At 40.0% G+C, this 19,928-nt stretch overlaps 1 protein-coding gene across 5 annotated transcripts in view; it reads left to right on the top strand.

The window, feature by feature from the left end:
• The window catches only part of Slc35a3 (solute carrier family 35 member A3), a 45,725-nt gene that overhangs the window by 8,386 nt on the left and 17,411 nt on the right, over positions 1-19,928 (top strand). For all 5 annotated transcript variants that reach the window (XM_057793631.1, XM_057793632.1, XM_057793628.1 and 2 more), the window contains exons 2-4: positions 11,652-11,856; positions 15,249-15,403; positions 15,704-15,826. In XM_057793631.1, the coding sequence (XP_057649614.1) occupies positions 11,670-11,856; positions 15,249-15,403; positions 15,704-15,826 (465 nt within the window). In that variant the 5' untranslated portion in view covers positions 11,652-11,669. The remainder of the gene's footprint in view (positions 1-11,651; positions 11,857-15,248; positions 15,404-15,703; positions 15,827-19,928) is intronic.

Genomic DNA, 19,928 nt, shown 5'->3' with positions numbered 1-19,928 from the left:
TCTCCCTCACAGAGAGGGAGAAGCAGGCACATGTAAGCTAGTGGTGGTGAACTACCCGAGTCATCAGTTGGCATAGAGGCTAAGAAGTGAAAACTGTCACCAGGTGCTGCTGCAGTGGGGAAGCAGGGCACAGTGCTTCAGGACAGAACTCTAACTTGTCTGGTTTTTTTTGAGACAGGATTTCTCTGTGTATCCCTGACTATTCTGGATCTCACTCAGTGGACCAGGCTGGACTCAAACTCACATAGATCCCCCTGGCGCAGCTGGAATTAAAGGCTCTGTGCCACTACTGCCAGGCATTTTTTACTGCTTTCTTTTTTTTGATTTTTGAGACAGGGTTTCTCTGTAACTTTTGGTTCCTGTCCTGGAACTAGCACTTGTAGACCAAGTTGGCCTTGAACTCACAGAGATCCGCCTGTCTCTGCCTCCCCGAGTGCTGGGATTAAAGGCGTGTGCCACCACCGCCCGGCTTTTTTTTTTTTTAATCTGAAAAAAAAATAAAATTTTGCATTACTGCAACAGGGAAGAGAGCTAAGAACAAGCTTCTGTGTGTAGCCTGCCATCCACAGAAAGATCCCATTGCCTCTGGACATTGGATGGGAAATCCATCTTTGACTTGTGAGCTCATGGAAAACATGCAGTCATTTGCATAGCAGTTTGTGTCAGTCCTGTAGGGCAGCGCCATCCCTGGGTCTAGACGTAAAGGTGATGCTGAATGGCATGCTGGTTGCAGGGCTTGGGCTTTTCAGAACCTTCCATTCTCCATTCTCTCCTGTGTTCTCCCTTCACACTGAACTGCTGCATTTTCCTGACCTTGGCTTGTAGGGAAAGAGTGAAGCAGTCTTTGTCCATGTAACAATTTTGTTGTCTATTTTTCTCTTGACCTCTTAACCGTAAAAGGAAGAGTAACAATACTAAATATCTAGTAGAGTCCTGTAAGCATGTTTAAGATGCTACTCTGCTAAAAATAAGGTAGTTTTGAACATTTTAAAAATAGAAACAATATTATTCACTGTGCTGTGTACTATATCTTTGTGTATTATTCTCTTATGTCCACTTTTTTGGAGTTGATGGGTCTCACTCCGAAGCTCTGGGAGGCCTGAAACAAGCCTTCCAGAGTGAAAATAGACCAGGCTGCCCTTAAACTTGAAGTGATCTCTTGCCTGTCTGCCAAATGCTGGGATACAAGTATACACACTTGGCCTATCTTAATATTGCTAATTTCTTAGTTTTTTTTTTTTTTTTATTTGTTTCTTGAGACAAGGGTCTCATGCATTCCAGACTGGTCTCAAATGCACTCCATAGCAAAGAAGACCTTGAACTCTTCCTGATGCCCCGTACCACTTCCCAGTTGTTGGGATTATAGGCTTGACCCATCATCCTAGCTTCAAGAATGTTAATTTCACTTGCATTTGACCAAAAAAAGGGTACTCTTTCCATAACCTTCTCCAGGTAATGAAACAAGTGTAGGTTCCAGAGACCAGAATGTGGTATTGGGGGTAGTCACCTAGTACAAGTTTGGATGACTGAAATACAGAGTTATAAAAGTAAGCAGAATATAGGACCCTGAGATCTGTAAGGTTTTAAATTCAATCTGCCTTTATTTCAGCCTCCCATAGGACCAGACTGAATGTGTTTTTTAGAAATGCCACCTTTGCTAAATGAAGCATGGTTTTGTTCCAGGACAGTGGTAGAGGCTTTCTGATTCTGTCTGGCTCTTGGGCTGTGAATTTGGGGCCCAATTTTATTATCTCCAAGTTTTGTAGCTACTTAGAAGCTACCACTGAAAGCTCTTATGCTCCTGTTGCCAGTACAGTGGTTGGTTAGCCAGTCCTTCATCATGCAGCTTCTGTAAAGGAAGATGTAGCGAACTTTTCCCTCTGCGTGATGAACTACCAGCATCTCCGTTCCTGTTAACCTGGTCAGATGGGAAAAGTAATTCCAGATTCCTGTCATTATGATTCTTGTACTTCTGAGGAACAGTTAAGGCCACATTTGTTCTCAATTACTGTACCAGCTAGGGCTTGGTTAGGAAAAGAGAATCCTTTAGTGTTATGGGGAGGACATTTAGAATAGTAACAAGTAAAATAAAGGTGAAAGAAGAAGAGAATTAATTTCAAACCTGCTGAGTGGCCATCGTAACATTGGTGTAGGCTGGACAAGTCAGTTTCCAAAGAACTCTAGAAAGTCACATGCCTGCAATCCTGCCATCAGAGTAGGAACATGACTAAAGCTGGTGAAAAATTTATGGAGCACTGCCACCTTTGCAAGGAGGCTTAGAGTCTGTTCACAGACTGATGGAGGCTGAGGCCACTGCTGCCCAGTGGGAAGAAGGGCTGACCTAGAGCAAGGAAGAGTGAGGAGACACTGGAACCTGCTGGTACTAGGTTAAACAATTGGTTATTTGTTATGTGTTTATTTAGTGTGGCACATATGTGGAAGTCAGGACAGCTGTCAGGAGCTGATTCTCCCTTTTCATGATGTGAGGTTCCAGGGGTTGAACTCAGGTTGTCAGGCTTAGTGGTAAATACTACCCATCCAGCCATCTCCCTAATTCTCCCTACATTAACCCTGGCAGTCTTCAGTTAAAGTCTCTTAATTCACATCTACCTTCTAACTCTAGTGCATGTTTACTGTTTACCTGGTTATAACACGACCACATACAGAAAGGCTTTGGGGGGATCTTTGGAGCTTATCTAAGTTGACATAGCTTCTCTCTCTTTCATTTTTACCCTATATTTCCTTTTCCTGCTGTAGCAGTTCATATATAGTTTTCATTTCTTTCCTCTCTTCCCCTTTCTCCCTCTCTCCCTTCTTCCCTCCTTTCTCCTGTATCTTGAATTGTTTGGGTGTATCTTCCCTGGTAACGAATAAGGCCCGTGCAGAACCATAGTTTAGAATGTTTTGTGCTAATGACAATGTCTGACCATACTAAGTGTGACTTACATATCTGATGGCTTATTCCAATCTGGACGGTTGAGACTTGTTTATAGTTTTAAATTCTTGTCTCCTTAGTTTTGAATTTTTCATAGTAGTTGGTGTGTCTTGGTACTACCTGGCTTTTCCATTATGTTCTGTTCTTTGGAGGGTTCCTTTAACCCTTGTGTTTAGTGCTGGGAAATGAGCACAGGGGCAGAGTGACAGTGCAGAGTAGTACAGGGCAGGAGATAGTACAGGGAGCGTGTGGAGCTAGTTCACTGATGCATGACCACACAATGCAAGGGGAAAGCTTCTCTTGTTAGGCCACATTGTTTTCCATATCACTGGATGCTGAATAAGTTTTATCTGTAAGTTGGCATGAAATAGATTTTGTATTTGTATAGCTAAAGAAATATTTGAGTGGGCTGGAGAGATGGCTCAGTGGTTAAGAGCACCGCCTGCTCTTCCAAAGGTCCTGAGTTCAATTCCCGGCAACCACATGGTGGCTCACAACCATCTGTAATGAGGTCTGGTGCCCTCTTCTGGCCTGCAGGCATACACACAGACAGAATATTGTATACATAATAAATAAATGTTTAAAAAAAAAGAAAAGAAATATTTGAGTGCAATTTTGCTTGAATATAATAATGAAAACTCTGTAGTCTATGAAAGAACAAGTTAAAAATTGACAGACCTGTAACTCACACCAGTGATAGTGTCTTGTTTAAACAGACACGGAACACCTCGGGGGAAGAAAGGGCAGTGAGAAACAGTGAAAAGCTGTTTAATTTAGAATATACTAGGAACTTGTAGGCCAAAATGTCTACTGAGGATGTGGCTTAGTGGAAGATTCTTGACTAGCATGTGCAAGGACTTAGGTTCTGGATATAGCATAGCAAAACCAAGTTTTGTTTTTATTTTTTTGAGACAGGGTTTCTCAGTGTAATAGCCCTGACTGTCCTGGAACTCACTTTGTAGACTAGGCTGGCCTTGAACTCACAGAGATCTACCTGCCTCTGCCTCCCGAGTACTGGGGTTAAAGGAGAGTACTACCACTGATCAGCCCTGTGTTACTTTTAAAAAGGGGGGGTTATCGACCTTTTATGTATCTAAGCATAAATCAGCATAGGACGTACATCTGTAATCCCAACAGAAGCAGAAGATTGCTTCAAGTTAGAGATCAGCCTAGACTATATGGTGAGACCTGTCTGAAGACAACAGGGAATAGAGAGATGGCTTAGCCTTTAAGAGCATAGACTGTTTTTCCTGAGGACCAGAGTTCAATTTCCAGCACCCACAAAGGTTGTTCAAACCTTACCTGTAACTTCAGTCCCAGGGGAATCTGGTGCCTCTGGCTTCTGTGGGTACCTGTACTACTCACAAACACATACATATACTTAAAAATAATAAAAAGTAAATTAAGGCATGTTGGTGTGCTGTTTTAATCCCAGCACTTGGGAGGCAGAGGCAGGTTGAGTTTGAGACTAGCCTGAGTCTGATCTATATATCAAGTTCCAGGACAATCCGGGCTACACAGAAACCCTGGCTCGAAAAACACAAATAATAATAAAACAACAGCAATAACCCTCCTAAAATTGAGCTATAATAACATACTTTTCAGTTATAGAATCAAAGTTGATCATATCAGTATCATTAATTAATTCATTTCCTTCTCTTATAAGAACTTTTTTTGTATTTTCCCGATTATTATGTATTTCAAGAGCAGAATATTACTTGTATTTTTTTTGCATACCATATATACTTAAAATATTTCTATTTTATATGTATGAGTGTTTGCCTGCATGTATGTGTGTATACCATGTGCATGCCTGCTGTCTGAGGGTGCCGAAGAGAGCAGCAGATCCTCTGAAACTGGCATTGTGAACTGCCATGTGAGTGTTGGAAACTGAACCAAAGTCCTTTCCAATAGCAGCAAGTGCTCTTAACTCCTATGTCTGCAAAATTCCACTCCTATTTATACTCTTGAGTCAGCTAGAAGAGATATAAATCCTGTGTTAGATAACTCATGAGCTATGATGAATTTTGTCATTAGTACACAGTACAGGTTTATCTACATGGAAGATGGTGAACAAAAAAATAGTGACTGAGCTTAACATTTTCAAATGTCTTTGCTTTTTCTGTTTATTTATTTAGGAAAGCCTTAAAAGGTCTGCTTTTCCATCAGTAGTTGTTTTGGGATAGTAGCTGATGTGAACTTAGATTTGCATAACCCTATGTATACATGTGCTTGTGTGTTATAAGGCATGGTTTTACTTTACAGCCCATACTGGCCTCCAGCTCACTGTGCAGCAATTCTCCTGCCTCAGATTCTTGAGTGCTGAGGTTGTAGGCATGTGCCACTCACCGAGCTTGTGTCTTCATGTGTACTCTGTTGTGTTCTGATTTTTAATAGACTATTAATTATATTGTACTAATCTAAAATCAAGTTTTTGTTTTTACAATAGAAAGAAAATTTCAGCATATTTTTAATACTTAGTCTTTTAGAGTGTATGTTGGGGTTTTTTTTTGTTTTTTGTTTTTTGGTTTTTTTTTGGAATAACATCTTGCTATGTCGCCTAACAGTCCTTATATTTGATCTTCCTGCCTCAGCCTCCTGAATGCTGGGATATATGCTACCATGTCATGAGTTTATTACATTTTTGACAACATTGTGTAAGCATGTAATCTATTGATTTTTTTTCTTTCTTTTTCTTTTTTTTTCACTCCTCTGAATCAAACCTAAGGTCTCATGTAAACACGCTAGGCAAGTGCTTGTGCCACTTAGCTGTGTCTCTAGGCTTCCATTTTTTTCCCCTGAAGACTATTAAATAATAATTACTGAGAATCTCTTTGAATTTTAAATATGTCAATAAATTTTTGTTCAAAATGTTTGTTCAAAAAGAAAATTCTGTTCAAAAAGAAAGTTCTGGTCAAGCCACCATCTGAACTCATTGAATCTAAATGAATGGAATTTAGACCAATGATGCATATTTTCCTTCAAGAGATTTAGAAGTAATAAACTCAACTTTATAAATATTAAATGTACTCAGCTATTCAGATGAAATATGACAATTGATAAGCAAGTGCAAGATTTATTGATGAGGGCTTAGATCCGACCTGGTATGTCAGGACCTGAATTTGATCAGTCCAAACAAAAAGGAAGGGGAGTTCTAAAAGAGAGCCTAACCAAGCTAGAAATATTTCCTGCCCAGAGGATGGGAAGGGTTTGAGAGGTAGGAGCTACATGATTGCCATCACGTCACTGTGGTTTAAAAGGGAAAGGCTGAAACACGACTAAGCCCTGCATTTGAGAGTGTGTACACAGATGTTTGGGAATGGAAAAGCAAAATTATGAAAGTACATACTGACTTGGAAACTTCTTTGTTTATTGAGACAGTATTTAACTGTGTCCCTGGATGGCCTGGAACTCTATGCAAACCAGCTGGTCTTCAATTTGTGGTGATCTCCTGCCACTTACCCCCAAGTGCTGGAATTACTTGCATGTACTACCATGCCTGACCAGAAACTGAACCTTTTACATTTTCATTTGCTAATAAATGGGAACATAGTTGTTAAAATCCGTGTAGTAATATTCTTGGTAGCACAGAATAAGTACATAACTGACTTCTTTGAACATATTTGAAATCACTCTTAGACATTTTCTGTGGTGGCTGGCAACTTTCTTTCTTTGTAGAGAGAAAAGCACCATTGTGCACTAGCATTTTACTGTAGCGTGTCCTATGAACCAAGAAGGCTATTAATTACATGAGCTGGTTTCTCTAATATCTAATTATGTGACCATGAACAAATTTTCATACTTCATTATTTTATTTATTTTTAAAATGAAAACCAGTCATCTTAGTAGTTTATAAAGCGTGACCCACTTCTAAAATGCTGTCCAGTTACTTTCCACTCCCCAAGTGTTGGCAGTTTAATAAGTATAGCTTATTGTGGCTTCACTTTTTATTTCTCATTTTTTTTAGAAAAGTAGTTAAATATTTTTAGTTATGTATTTATCTATGATTTGTCCTTTATTGCTGTTCATTTTGTTTTATGTGTTTGAAGCTACCATAATGGGGTACATATACCTTTATAATGGCTATAACTTGTTGGTCTGTTGACCCTTTTGTTGTGGGATATTTGATTGCACAGTGATGCTCCAAGACAGTTAATGAAGTTAAACCTTGAATCAAGGGTGGAGTCCACAACTACCTAACCAGAATTAGCCTTGGAGATTTTGGCTGGCACAGATAGGCACAGGAGGAGATGGGGGGAAATTTGGAGAGATTTGCAGCCTTTTCAATCTCGGAAGGTGGAGAAAGAAAGTCAGCTAGTCGTTCCTCTGTTGCTTTCTTGATCTATCAGGTTTGTACTCCATTGTTTAACTCCCAAATTTTTATTAATAATAGAACAATTTAGGTAAACACGTCACTCTTTTATTACTATGAAATATTCTTCCAGTCGAGGAGTAATTTTTATGTAAAATTTCGCTTGATATTAATATAAGTCCATTTTTGTCATATTTTTCTCATAGTATCTTTTTCCTTCCTGCCCATCTCTCTTTCCTACTCCTCTTTCTTCACTTTAACGAATCCCTTTCTTTTTCCTTTTTTGTGAGACTGGACTTCACTAAGTTGCCCAGACTAGTCTTAAGTGATCTCCCTAGCTTCGTCTCTCAAATAGCTGGGACTCTAGGTATCAAAGGACTAAGATGGCATAGTCCTTTTACTTTTCAACGTATTTCTGGCTTTACATTTAAGGTGAGTCTATTGGGACTGGATTGTTGCTTAGAGAAAGATAGCAACCTCCATTTGTGTGAAGGTGTAGGTTCAATTCCTGGCGTTACCCAAATCATATTTAAAAGAAATAATGATAGTACTGGTAAAAGTCTCTTGAAGCAATGTTGACATATTTTATTGGAGTAGAAGGACTGTGGCTGTTTGTTATTAGGAACCCGGGTAAAAGTGCATGAAAGCTATTCTAGTTTTTGTCTTTATGGCTTTAATATTATTTTTAAAAGTTTAAAAATTTCTTGTTACTATATTTTTTTATTCTTTGTGTCTTTCACATTATTCATCTCCATCACATTTATTTCCCTGTCCCTTCATATCCACCCTCTGCCCTTGCAACCTTACCCCCAAAATAAAATAAACTAATATCTAAGAGGAAAAAAATAAAGAAAAAGAAAATGGAGTATTGTTATGCAAGCTGCAGTGTGACACAATGAATCACACAGTAAACTCTTTTTTTTTTTTGGTTTTTCGAGACAGGGTTTCTCTGTGGCTTTGGAGCCTGTCCTGGAACTAGCTCTTGTAGACCCGGCTGGATTTGAACTCACAGAGATCCGCCTGCCTCTGCCTCCCAAGTGCTGGGATTAAAGGCGTGCGCCACCACCGCCCGGCCACAGTAAACTCTTTTATCCATATATCTTTACTTGCAAGTGTTCATTGCAAAGAGTCATTGGTCTGGTTCGAGGCCTCTGGTTTCTGCTACACTATCGATACGGGGTCCTTACTGGAACTCTTCTTGATTATCCTGCAGCCTTGAGTCTGCAGGTCTGGTCTCTTCACGTGCTCCAGTAAATCTCAGATGGGGCGGATGTTGGTATGAGTCAACTTAATAACCCTGGTTCTGGGTAGTTGCAGGGTTGGCCAGCCCATTAGCTCTCCCTTATCCTCACCACCAGGGTGGGCTCTGCAGCACTGCCCTGGCTAGTTCACCTCTTGCAGTGATTAGCAAGGGGTAGGGCCAGTTCTCCCTCTTTCACGTCCTCAGGGTTGGTTCTCACACCTACCCCTTCAGAGCCAGCTCTACTGTGTTACCTAAGCATGGCATAGGAGCCATTCTCCTGAGTGTTACAGTTGATGAGGGGCAGGGACAGTTCTCCTGCTCTTTATTTTATTTTTTTATTTTTTGGTTTTTCAAGACAGGGTTTCTCTGTGGCTTTGCAGCCTGTCCTGGAACTAGCTCTTGTAGACCAGGCTGGTCTTGAACTCAGAGATCCGCCTGCCTCTGCCTCCCGAGTGCTAGGATTAAAGGCATGCACCACCACCACCCAGCAACTGCTCTTATGACTAAGGGTCAGCTCTCCTACCTACCTCAGGCGTTGATGGGCAGGGTTGGGGTGGGCTGTGGGAGGGCAGCTCTCACAACTTTGGGGCTGGCTCAACCACATCTCCACCAACAGGATTATTGTGTTGTCCAGGTGAGGTGCAGGGCCTGCTTTCCCAAGTGTTGCAGTTGGTAGGGAACACGGACAGCTCATACACTCTTATGACCTCAGGGCCAGCTTTCCCCCCTACCTCAGGTGATGATGAGGGCATCTCACCCCCATAAGCTGCCACACGACAGATGAGTAATGGTGACATCTCTCCCATGCTCACTATTTTGTGGCTGGCTCTATTGTGCCACCCACGCAAGGTGCAGTGCCTGTTCTCCCGAGTATTTTGTTGCTGTATTTTTATGGTAACTTCCTTAAAATTCTTGTGACACCAATATCTGGGTTATTTTTTGTGTCATCTGTTGATTGTTGCCATTTAACCAAGTTAAGATTTGTCTTGATTTCTGGTGAATTGCCACGAGCCACAGAATTACTCAGTAATTAATCAGCCTCCTTTCACAAGGTCAGCCCATCAAAGCTAAGGGCTCTGGAGGTTAGGCCAAGATGCAACGCGTGTTGGAATTATCATCTTGTGAATAAAGAATCTGTTACTTGCTATAGGTTTCTCACTGTAGCTTAACTCCTTTTGTTACAAATTCGGAATTTATCTCCCACAGTTCAACACTATTTGATCATTTACTGGGCACAATTTCTCCAATGCATTTGGGGTTTGCTGATTATATCCCCTAGCTATGTGTGAAAATAGTCACACAATCAAGAAACCTGCTTCCCAATACCAGGTCTCTGTTCTTTTCTTCAGTGTAAATTTAGAGATCTGCCTTTCTGCAGTTATCTTTATTGGCAGGCATTTGGTCAGTGTTTATGGTTCAGGCAAAGTATTCCATTTAAGACATTCCCAGATATCCAAGGACATAGAATTACCACATGCCCCAAACTGTTAATTCTTAGCTGCTCAAAGAGAAAAAATAAGCGTGCCCTGATTTTACCTCATTTGTAGATAAGAAAGCAATGAAAGCAATGAAACTAGATAAGAAATAATAAAACTAACCTTGCATTAAAAGATTCCTAACTCCTCACACTCACCTTCACCTCAGTTTATTGATGACTTTAGTTCAGGAGATTTGCTGCTTGTGTCTTATTCTTGGGAAAAATAATTAACCATCTCCCCACAGCCTGGAGAAAGACAAACCTCCACTGGTGCCTCTGATAGACATCAAGCCCCAGATCTGACCATTTAAAGGCTTGGGTCTCCTCTTTGTTTCAGCTGCTTAGAGTAAATGCGGTGAACTTCAAATCTAAAAGGACTTTGAGCTTGCTAACATTTGACAAAAGTAGCCAGGCGGTGGTGGCGCACGCCTTTAATCCCAGCACTCGGGAGGCAGAGGCAGGCGGATCTCTGTGAGTTAGAGACCAGCCTGGTCTACAAGAGCTAGTTCCAGGAAAGGCTCCAAAACCACAGAGAAACCCTGTCTCGAAAAACCAAAATAAATAAATAAATAAATAAATAAATAAATAAATAAATAAATAAAACCATTTGACAAAAGTGCTAATGGACCAAGGGCTGCCTGGTTACTGACTGCCTGCAAGATTTTGTGGGTCTTTATAACTGGATAAGAACAAAAAGAACAGAACATAAGTTGGAGCAGGAGTTGGAGCAGAAGCATCCCAGAAATTAGCAGAGATACGAAGAAGAAAAGAAGAAGAAAGGAGGAGGAGGAAGAGAAAGAAGAATGTAGCAGATAATTGGAATTAGAATTGAGACAGAATTAGAGCTAAGAAATTATAGACAGGACAGAAGAACTAGAATAGAGAACAAGGAAGAGAGCAATAAAGAGAGATGGCTAGAAAGAATATGTTGTGAGGAGTTTGTTTGTTTGTTTTTAACCCCCAGATTTTAGTCCTTTCACTTACTGTAGTGTCTTTCTTTTGAACCCTGAGAGGAAACTCTAGAGGCCAGACCTTTAAAGATTTTGATAATGAATATACTCATTTTGAGTTGTATCTTGAACACTTGTATATTATGAAACTCTGGCTCCTACTTAATTCTTTTTTATTCATTGCAGCTTTGGGAAAGAGTGGAAATTCTTTTTGCTGACACTCACTTTGTATGTGGCAGGAAGGGCCAACAGGGAGACTCATAGTCTCTGCAGATTCTAGTGGGAAAGGGAGGAGTCACCACCTCTGCTCATTGGTTCAGGTGCTGGGACTTAACAAGGCTTTCCCCTACAATTCATACAGTATTTAGCTGGAATGGTAACTGTTTTTAGGATGACTGCCTTTAGTCGTTTGATTAGAGAAACGGAGTTTTCCTCAGCTGTTTGTTGTTCTATACTGTTGGCAGTTCCTAATTATATGGCACTGTAGCACTTGGTAGAAAACAGAGGTAACCAAAATCTCCAAGAATTCAATACTGCCTCATCTCTTGCCGTATTTTTTCAGCCTGAGTTTTCTGGGAGGTGCCTTTGTCTTTGGTCCAGGCTTTTTGTTGTGATTAGAAAAAAGAGGAGGCTTCTATCATCTTGTTTGGAACCACCATCTCTTGTTGGATAGTAGTTTCTGTATTTTAAATACAGAATACTGATTAACTTGCCCTGTTTATTTTGTTTTTCAGACAAATGAAGAGAAAACAATGTCTGCCAACCTAAAGTATCTTTCCTTGGGAATTTTGGTGTTTCAGACTACCAGTTTGGTTCTAACAATGCGTTATTCTAGGACTTTAAGAGAGGAGGGTCCTCGTTACCTGTCGTCTACAGCAGTGGTTGTGGCTGAACTTTTGAAGATAATGGCCTGCATATTTTTAGTCTACAAAGACAGTAGTAAGTATCTAGGGTGTTTTTTTGCTTTTAATTTATTAGTTTAAGTTTTATATATTTGTAAATATATTTGTAACTGCACATTTGATCTCTTGCATTATTTAATTTCTCTAGACATTATTTAAATTCTCTAAACATCTCAATGTGAAAAAAAAATTATTAACACAGGGCCCAAGGAGAGGGCTCAGCTGGTAAAATGCTTGCCATGTGAGTGTGAGGACCTGAGTTTGGATCTTCAGCCCCCACATAAGTAGCTGTGTGAACTTGCCATTTCAGCACTGGGAGACAGAGATAGGAAGAGCTGAAGAACCTATTGACAGGCTTGAGTTCGGTGAGAGACCATGTCTGAAATAAGGAAAAGAGTCACTGAGGAAGACAGGCAACATCAACTCATGCACACACACACAAATTGAATTAGTACCAATTTTACTTGGTTGGTACTAAAGCTATTCTAGTGTTTTTTGCTTGTTTTGGTTTTGTTTTTATTTTTGTTTTGTGTGGGGGTTTTTTATTTTATTTTTATTTATTTATTTATTTATTTTTTGGCGGGGGGATAGAGTTTCTCTGTGTAGCTCTGGCTGTTCTAGAACTTGCTCTGTAGACCAGGCTGGCTTCTAACTCACAGAGATCTGCCTGCATCTACCTCCTGAGTGCTGGAATTAAAGACATGTGCCACCACCTCCTGGCACCAAAGCCATCCTTTCAGTCTGTAATACGATCCGTGCCTAGTTAATGCTATGAATATGGATCCAACTGCAGTCATAGTTTATTAAATTGAAAAAAAATAAGTTCTCTAATTCTTTGAATTATAGAGAGTCTACAATAATTTTTTACTAAAGACTTTTTCTAGTTCCATTGACTAATCAAACAATGAGTCACTCATTTGTTACATTTAAAGGAGTTTCATTGGGATATAACTTATGAACCGTACAGTTAATTATTCTTTGGTGGTAGAGGTTGAATGTTGGGCTTTGCATGTCCTGAGCATGTGCTCAGCACTTGCTCTCACATCGGGGTGCATTCCAGCCTCAACTTAGCCTTTTGCAGTCAGGTTTTTGGGGGATTCAGTTGTGAATTTTTTTCTTTCTTGAGACAGTACCTTGTTATGTTATTTAAGCTGGCCTCAATTTCTTGATCATCATTCTTAGTCTTCTGTGTGTTAGATTAATAGGTGTGTGTTACCTGAATTTAATTTTTAAGCTGCAATAATGTGTATGCATACACATGTGTGTGTCTATGTGTATGTGACATTTTTCCATTGCAACAATGCATTTTATATTAACAATGTTGTATGGCTTTCACTATTTCCAAAACTTTCACAGTATGCTGAGTAGAAAGTCTATGACTATTAAATAGTAATTCTGCATTCATCTTTTCTGCTTCTGAATTTATCTATTCTAGATATGTCATATAAAGTAGATTATATAATGGTGTTCTCCTTTTTCTGGCTTAATTCACTGGCATATTTTCAAAGCTTATGTGTCAGATTTTTGTTTTTTATACTATTTCATTGTATAATATACCAAATTTTGTTTTCTTAGTCATATGTTGATAGACACTAGTTATTTATACCTTTTCACTACCATGAACCGTGTTGGGATGAACAAATGTACTGCATGTATGTATGTGGTGGGTGTGCATGTACCATGGCATATGTATGTAGGTCAAAGGACAACTTGTGGGAATCTATTTTGTTTGACTATCCCAGGGATTGAATGCAGGTCATTAGGTTTGGTAGCAGGTACCATTACCTGTAGAGTCATCTTGCTAAAACTCTTTTTAAGGAATTATTAAACTTTTTCCACAGTATCTGTACCATTCTATTTTATTTTATTAATTTTCTCGTTCTTTATTTATTGTGAGGGTGTGTGTATGAGTGTGTGCCATTGTGCAAGGGTGGAGGTCAGAGGACTACCACATGTAGGAGTTCATTCTCTCCTTCTATTATGTGGATCCTGCAGCTTGAACTCACGTTGTCAGGTTTGGCAGCAAGGTCCCTTACCCACCTACTGGATCATCTTGCCAGCCTCCATTTTATATTTTTGCTGGCAGTGTATGAACTTCTCATTTTTTTCACCACTTCTTTCTTCCTATTTTACTCTTTCTTAGTGTGTATGTGTGTGTGTGTTCAAACCTACAGCCTCATGTATACCAGACAAATGGCTTCCTCTGAGTTGTGCTCCAGTCCCTGCCTACCCTTCTTTATAGCCATTCTAGTGGGTATGAAGAGGTATTTCATTGTGGTTTTGACTTGCACGTCTCTAATTGCTAGTAATGCTGAACATTTAACATGACTTGGTTTTGTCAGGAAAGAGGGCAAATACAGTTCTAAGAATGATTTTTAGATTAAACTGCTGTGCATGTAGGTATAACAGTAAAATATACAGAGAAGATAGATTTGGAGACAAATCAAATGATTTCTTTTGGATTCATGTTAAGTTGGAGACACCTATAAAGCCAAGGATGAGACTAGATAATATGTACACTAGAGGATAAGAAGACCATAAAACAGCCCTGGCTCCTTCCCAGAACTCAGAGGCCAGATTCAGAAGGTGCAGGCTATGAAGAAGCTACCAGCATGACAGGGGCTGGAGAGATGACTCAGAGGTTAAGAGCACTGACTGCTCTTCCTGAGGTCCTGAGTTCAATTCCCAGCAACCACATGGTGGCTCACAACCATCTGTAATGAGATCTGGTGGCCTCTTCCGGTGAGTAGGCATATATGCAGACAGAACACTGTATACATAATAAATAAAAAAAAATTTAAAAAATAAGAAAACCATGACAGCGTAGCAAGACAGCAGGGAGGTTAGCTTTTCTTGCTAAGGTCTAGATATTACAAGTGCCTACTGCATTAACACTGGAGCCCAGGAGACCTTTAACATGAATGGTTGCATTGTGGCTAGATGTGCTGAAACCAGCTCTTTGTGAGCTCAAGTGTGACGGGGTTCGGAGTACACCAAGGTGAATTCCAGGGCTGCAGAAGTAGCTTAGGTCGTACTTCCTAGTTTAGTTGCTTGGCATTAGTGAAGTCTTCAGTTCCATCCCTAGCATTGTGGAAAGCTGGACCTGGTGGAACAATACCTGTTATACTAGCGCTTAGGAGTGTGTTTGTCTGTGTTTGTCTTCGTGCCATAGTGCAGGTGCTCCCAAAGGTCAGAAGTGTTAGATGGATCTTCTTGAAGCTGGAGTTACAGGTGTCTTTAAGCTACCTAGTCTTGGTACTTGGATTCAAACTCTGGTCCTCTGTAAGAGCAATACTTTCTCTTGATTGCTGAGTCCATTTCCTGTCCCCAATTTTCTGGTTTTAAAATAAAAAACTTAGACCTATAAAGAAGGAGTTTATGACTTTTTCAGAGCTACTTTACTGATATTTTCCCCATTTTGTATTCTAGAGTGTAGTGTGAGAACACTGAACCGAGTGCTACGTGATGAAATTCTCAATAAACCCATGGAGACCCTTAAGCTTGCCATTCCGTCAGGGATATATACGCTTCAGAATAATTTACTCTATGTGGCACTGTCAAACCTAGATGCAGCCACTTATCAGGTATCTAAGATACATTTCTAATAGTCTTTTTAAAAAACAAACAGCCGGGCGGTGGTGGCGCACGCCTTTAATCCCAGCACTTGGGAGGCAGAGGCAGGCGGATCTCTGTGAGTTCGAGACCAGCCTGGTCTACAGAGCTAGTTCCAGGACAGGCTCCAAAGCCACAGAGAAACCCTGTCTCGAAAAAACCAAAAAAAAATAAATAAATAAATAAATAAATAGATAAATAGATAAATAAATAAATAAAAAACAAACAAAAAACCCTGCAAGCATGAATAATACTGCTGTTTTCTATTTTAGGTTACATATCAGTTGAAAATACTTACAACAGCGTTATTTTCTGTGTCTATGCTTGGTAAAAAATTAGGCGTGTACCAGTGGCTCTCCCTAGTAATCCTGATGGCAGGAGTTGCTTTTGTGCAGGTAACTATTCAAGATAAGTATGCCTTTCATTTCTATCACAGCTTCAAAACTTGGCGTATTTTGCATAGAGAATATGGTTCTATTACTTGTTGAGCAAGTAAAGGCTGACAGATTTTTTTTATGGCTTCCTGTAAGCAAATACTGCATTGAGAGTATGTGGTATAAATAAATAATCATGCGAATGAATTTTTCATAGTAAAGAATTGATCAGTTGGGCTGCAGCATAGCTTTACTGACGGGGCTCACCTTGGTCCTCAGCACCACACAAATACATACATAGTTGTGTTTTGTAACCCTGGCTGGTCTGGAATTTCCTCTGCAGATGACTCTGTCCTCAAACTCTGGTAACCCTGCTGACTGCCTTCTGAGTGCTGAGATTACAGGCATGTGCCACCATGCCTAGCTTTTTATTATTATTTTTAAATTTGTTTGCATGTATCTGTGGGTATACACATATTTGTATAGAGGCCAGAGGAGGGCATTGGGTGTCCTCTATCACTTTCTGCCAGTTGCTTTAAGGCAAAGTCTCTCCCTAACCTTTTCATGGGTTGGGTGGAAGCCAACAAGCCCTAGTGATTTTCCTATTTCTGCCTACTTCTGAGCTGGGATTATAGGTGTGCCCGGGATGCATAGACCTAAACTGTGGTCCTCGTTATTACAGCACACACTCTTAACTGCTGAGCTAGTTCTAAAGATATAGATCTCCATCTTTTAGACTTTAGATTTTTTATTAACTTTATACATATGTGTGTAAGTCTGCATGAGTTTATACTGTGTGAATTCAGGAGGCCATGAAAGAGAGAAGAATGTGTCAGATCCCCTGGAACTTGAGTTACAAATAGTTGTGAGCTGAAATGTGGGTGTTGGGAACCAAGCAACAAGTGCTCTTAACAGCTGTGCTATCTCTCCAGCTCCCCCATCCCCTCCCCCCCGCCCCCAAGAAGGTCTCACCATGTAGCATTGAGCTCACCACCTTCTCTTTCAGCCTGGACAGTGCTGGGATTGTAGGTATGAACCAGAATGTTTGAAAAGAGAGAAAAGGAAAAATCCAAGAAAATAAGACATGACATAATGAAACTCTGTTTCAAAAACAAAGCAAAGCAAAACAAAACAAAAAAACAGCATATGAAAGAAAGAAGCTTAGGTTTTATGAGAACCATGGAACATCTGAGTAGATTAGCATCTACTGTCTTTATTGATGCTGTTTTCCTAACTCTCAGAGCTTTCTAATGATTCCCTATTCTTATTCTTCATGGAGTCATTGTTCCTAATTTTTGTATTCCTTTTTTATTTTGTATGTGTTTATGTGTATGATGTGCGTGTGCGTGCGTGCTTGGGAGTCACATGAGATAGCAGCTACACTTTTAGTAGAGACCTAGAATGTTTCTATCCTCATAGAAAGCATAGTGGGTAGTTACATAGAGAGAGCCAAGGGAGAAAGGAGACAGTCTCAAGAGTCAGGGCATTAGTCCATCAGTGTCATGTTGTTGCAGTAAAGGATAACTGAGTAGGAAGTGAATCTTTCATTGTTAAAAGGTTTTAAGGGGACTGGAGAGATGGCTCAGTGATTAAGAGCACTGACTGCTCTTCCATAGACCTGGGTTCAATTCTCAACACCCACATGGTGGCTCACAACTGTCTGTGACTATAGTTCCAGGACACCCAAAACCATTACACAGGCACATACACAGGCAAAATACCAATGTACATAAAAATGAAAATAAATATTTTTTTAATTTTTTTATTAAAAAGATTTATACACCAACCCCAGTCCCCCCTCTTTCCCCTTCTCCTGTTTCCCCTCCCCCTCAAACAATTTTTAAAAAGGTGTTTAAGCCTGTATGGTAACCCATACCTATAATCCCTTCACTTGGGTGCTGAGGCAGGATTGCTGTGAGTTAAAGCTAGCCTGGACCATGTAGTATACTCCCCTACCCCCACCTCTCCAAAATTTGTTTAACATTGAAGAAAAGTCTCTGGTAACGATGAAAAGGATGATTTCAACACTCCTGGACATAGAGATAAATTCAGATGTAATAAGAGTAGATAGGTGACTTCAATGCCTAAGTTTTTTGTTTTTTTTTTTTTGTTTTTTTTTTCAAGACAGGGTTTTTTCTGTAGCTTTGGAGCCTGTCGTGGAACTAGCTCTTGTAGACCAGGCTGGCCTTAAACTCAAAGAAATCTGCCTGCTTCTGCCTCCTGAGTGCTGGGATTAAAGGGTGTGCACTAGCATCACCACCACCACCGCCCAGCAATGCCTAACTCTTATCTATAGATCATTAACAAAAGTAATCAGCAGACTTGAGAATTACATACAGTAGACAAAAATACTTATCTTGTAGAGATACAGAATATTGTATCTTAAGGTAAGGAATACAGATTCTTTAGGTAGTCTGGGATTTTCTCCAAAATAGGTCACATTTTAGGTCATAAAATAAATGTTAAAAGCTGTGAAAGATTGCCAGGCGTTAGTGGTGCGTGCATTTAATCCCAGTATTCGGGAGGCAGAGGCAGATGGATCTCTGAGAGTTTGAGGCCAGCCTGGTCTACAGAGTGAGTTCCAGGACTGGCTCCGTAGTTATTGAGAAACCCTTTCTCAACCCCCACCCCCAAAAGCTGCAAACAATAAAGAATAAATTTTTAAAAAAGAAATAAATCCTCTTCCAGCCCTCCACATTAAAAAAAGAAACCTGTGAAAAATTATTAATATGTGGGTAATATAACTGAGGAATATTTCAATTACTGCTCTATAGAAACTTATAAAGTTTATGTGGAACCACAAAAGATCCTGCATAGCCAAATCAATCCTAAGTAAAACTAACAATGCTAGCCATGCATGGTTGCTCTCATGCTTATGAAATCTTAGTACTTCGGACTCTGATGCAGGAGAATAGCCATGTATTTGTGGCTATCTTGGGCTACCTGGTAAATTCTAGGCTAGTGTACTACAGTGTGAGATCTGCCTCTACCTGCTCTCTACCCCATCCACAAAAGTGCAGGGCTATCACAGTTCTTGATTTCAAATTATGCTTTAGAGCTGTGATAATAAAAACAACATGGCACTGGCACAAAAATAGACTTGTTGGCCACTAAATGAGAAGAGAGGTCTTAGGAATAAACTTGATTTTTCAGCAACCTGATATTTGAACAAGGTGATTAAAGGATGCATTGGAGAACAGAGCCCCTTCAACAAATGATACTCAGAAACTATGCATATGCATCCACAATAGAAGTCTAAGGCTAGCATATTCTGCCTCACTCTGCACAGAACTCAGTTCCAAATGGACCGAAGACGTTAACCTAAGACTTGAACTCTTGGAGACTCTAAAAGGGAACAGGGGCAGCCCTTAAGAGATAGCTTATGAGCTGGGTGGTGGTGGGGCACACCTTTTTATCCCAGCAGAGGCAGGTGGATCTCCTGAGTTCAAGGACAGCCTGATCTACAAGAGCTAGGAGAGAGAGAGAGAGAGAGAGAGAGAGAGAGAGAGAGAGAGAGAGAGAGAGAGAGAGAGAGAGAGATGCTAATGGCATGCATTTTTTGATAGATCCCAATACTAGGATCAGTACTAGGAAAGAATAGCAAGAATTAGCAAATATAATTGCATGAAATATAAAAGCTGCATGGCAAAGAAAACAGCAGACAAAAGAGACAATCTTTGGAGGAGGAGCTGGTATTTACTAGTTTTTCATCAGACAGGATTAACATCCAGTTATATAAAGAACTCAAAAAATAACTAACCAACCAAAAGTCTGAAACCTGTCAATAATCAGGCAAATGAACTCAGCAAATAGTTCTCAAGAGAAGACAAACCTAAAATGCTCAGCATCTTCTTTGTCTTGTTTGAAGACAGGGTTTCTCTATATCCTTTACTGTCTTAGAACTAGCTCTGTAGACCAGGCTGGCCTCAAACTAAAAGAGATCCATTTGTCTCTGCCTCCCTAGTGCTGGGATTAAAGGTATGCACCAGCACCACCCAGCTATGTTCGGCATCTTTAGCTGTTATGGAAATATAATCAAAACTACACTGAGAGATTCCATTTCACCATAATCAGAATAGCTAGTATCAGGAAAACAAACAACAAATGTTGGTTGGAAAATCAA

Source organism: Chionomys nivalis, chromosome 18 (genome assembly GCF_950005125.1).
Source record: "Chionomys nivalis chromosome 18, mChiNiv1.1, whole genome shotgun sequence".
Classification (NCBI taxonomy): Eukaryota; Metazoa; Chordata; class Mammalia; order Rodentia; family Cricetidae; genus Chionomys; species Chionomys nivalis.
Note: the sequence above shows the minus strand (reverse complement) of the source record. Positions and strands in the feature narration are given on the sequence as shown.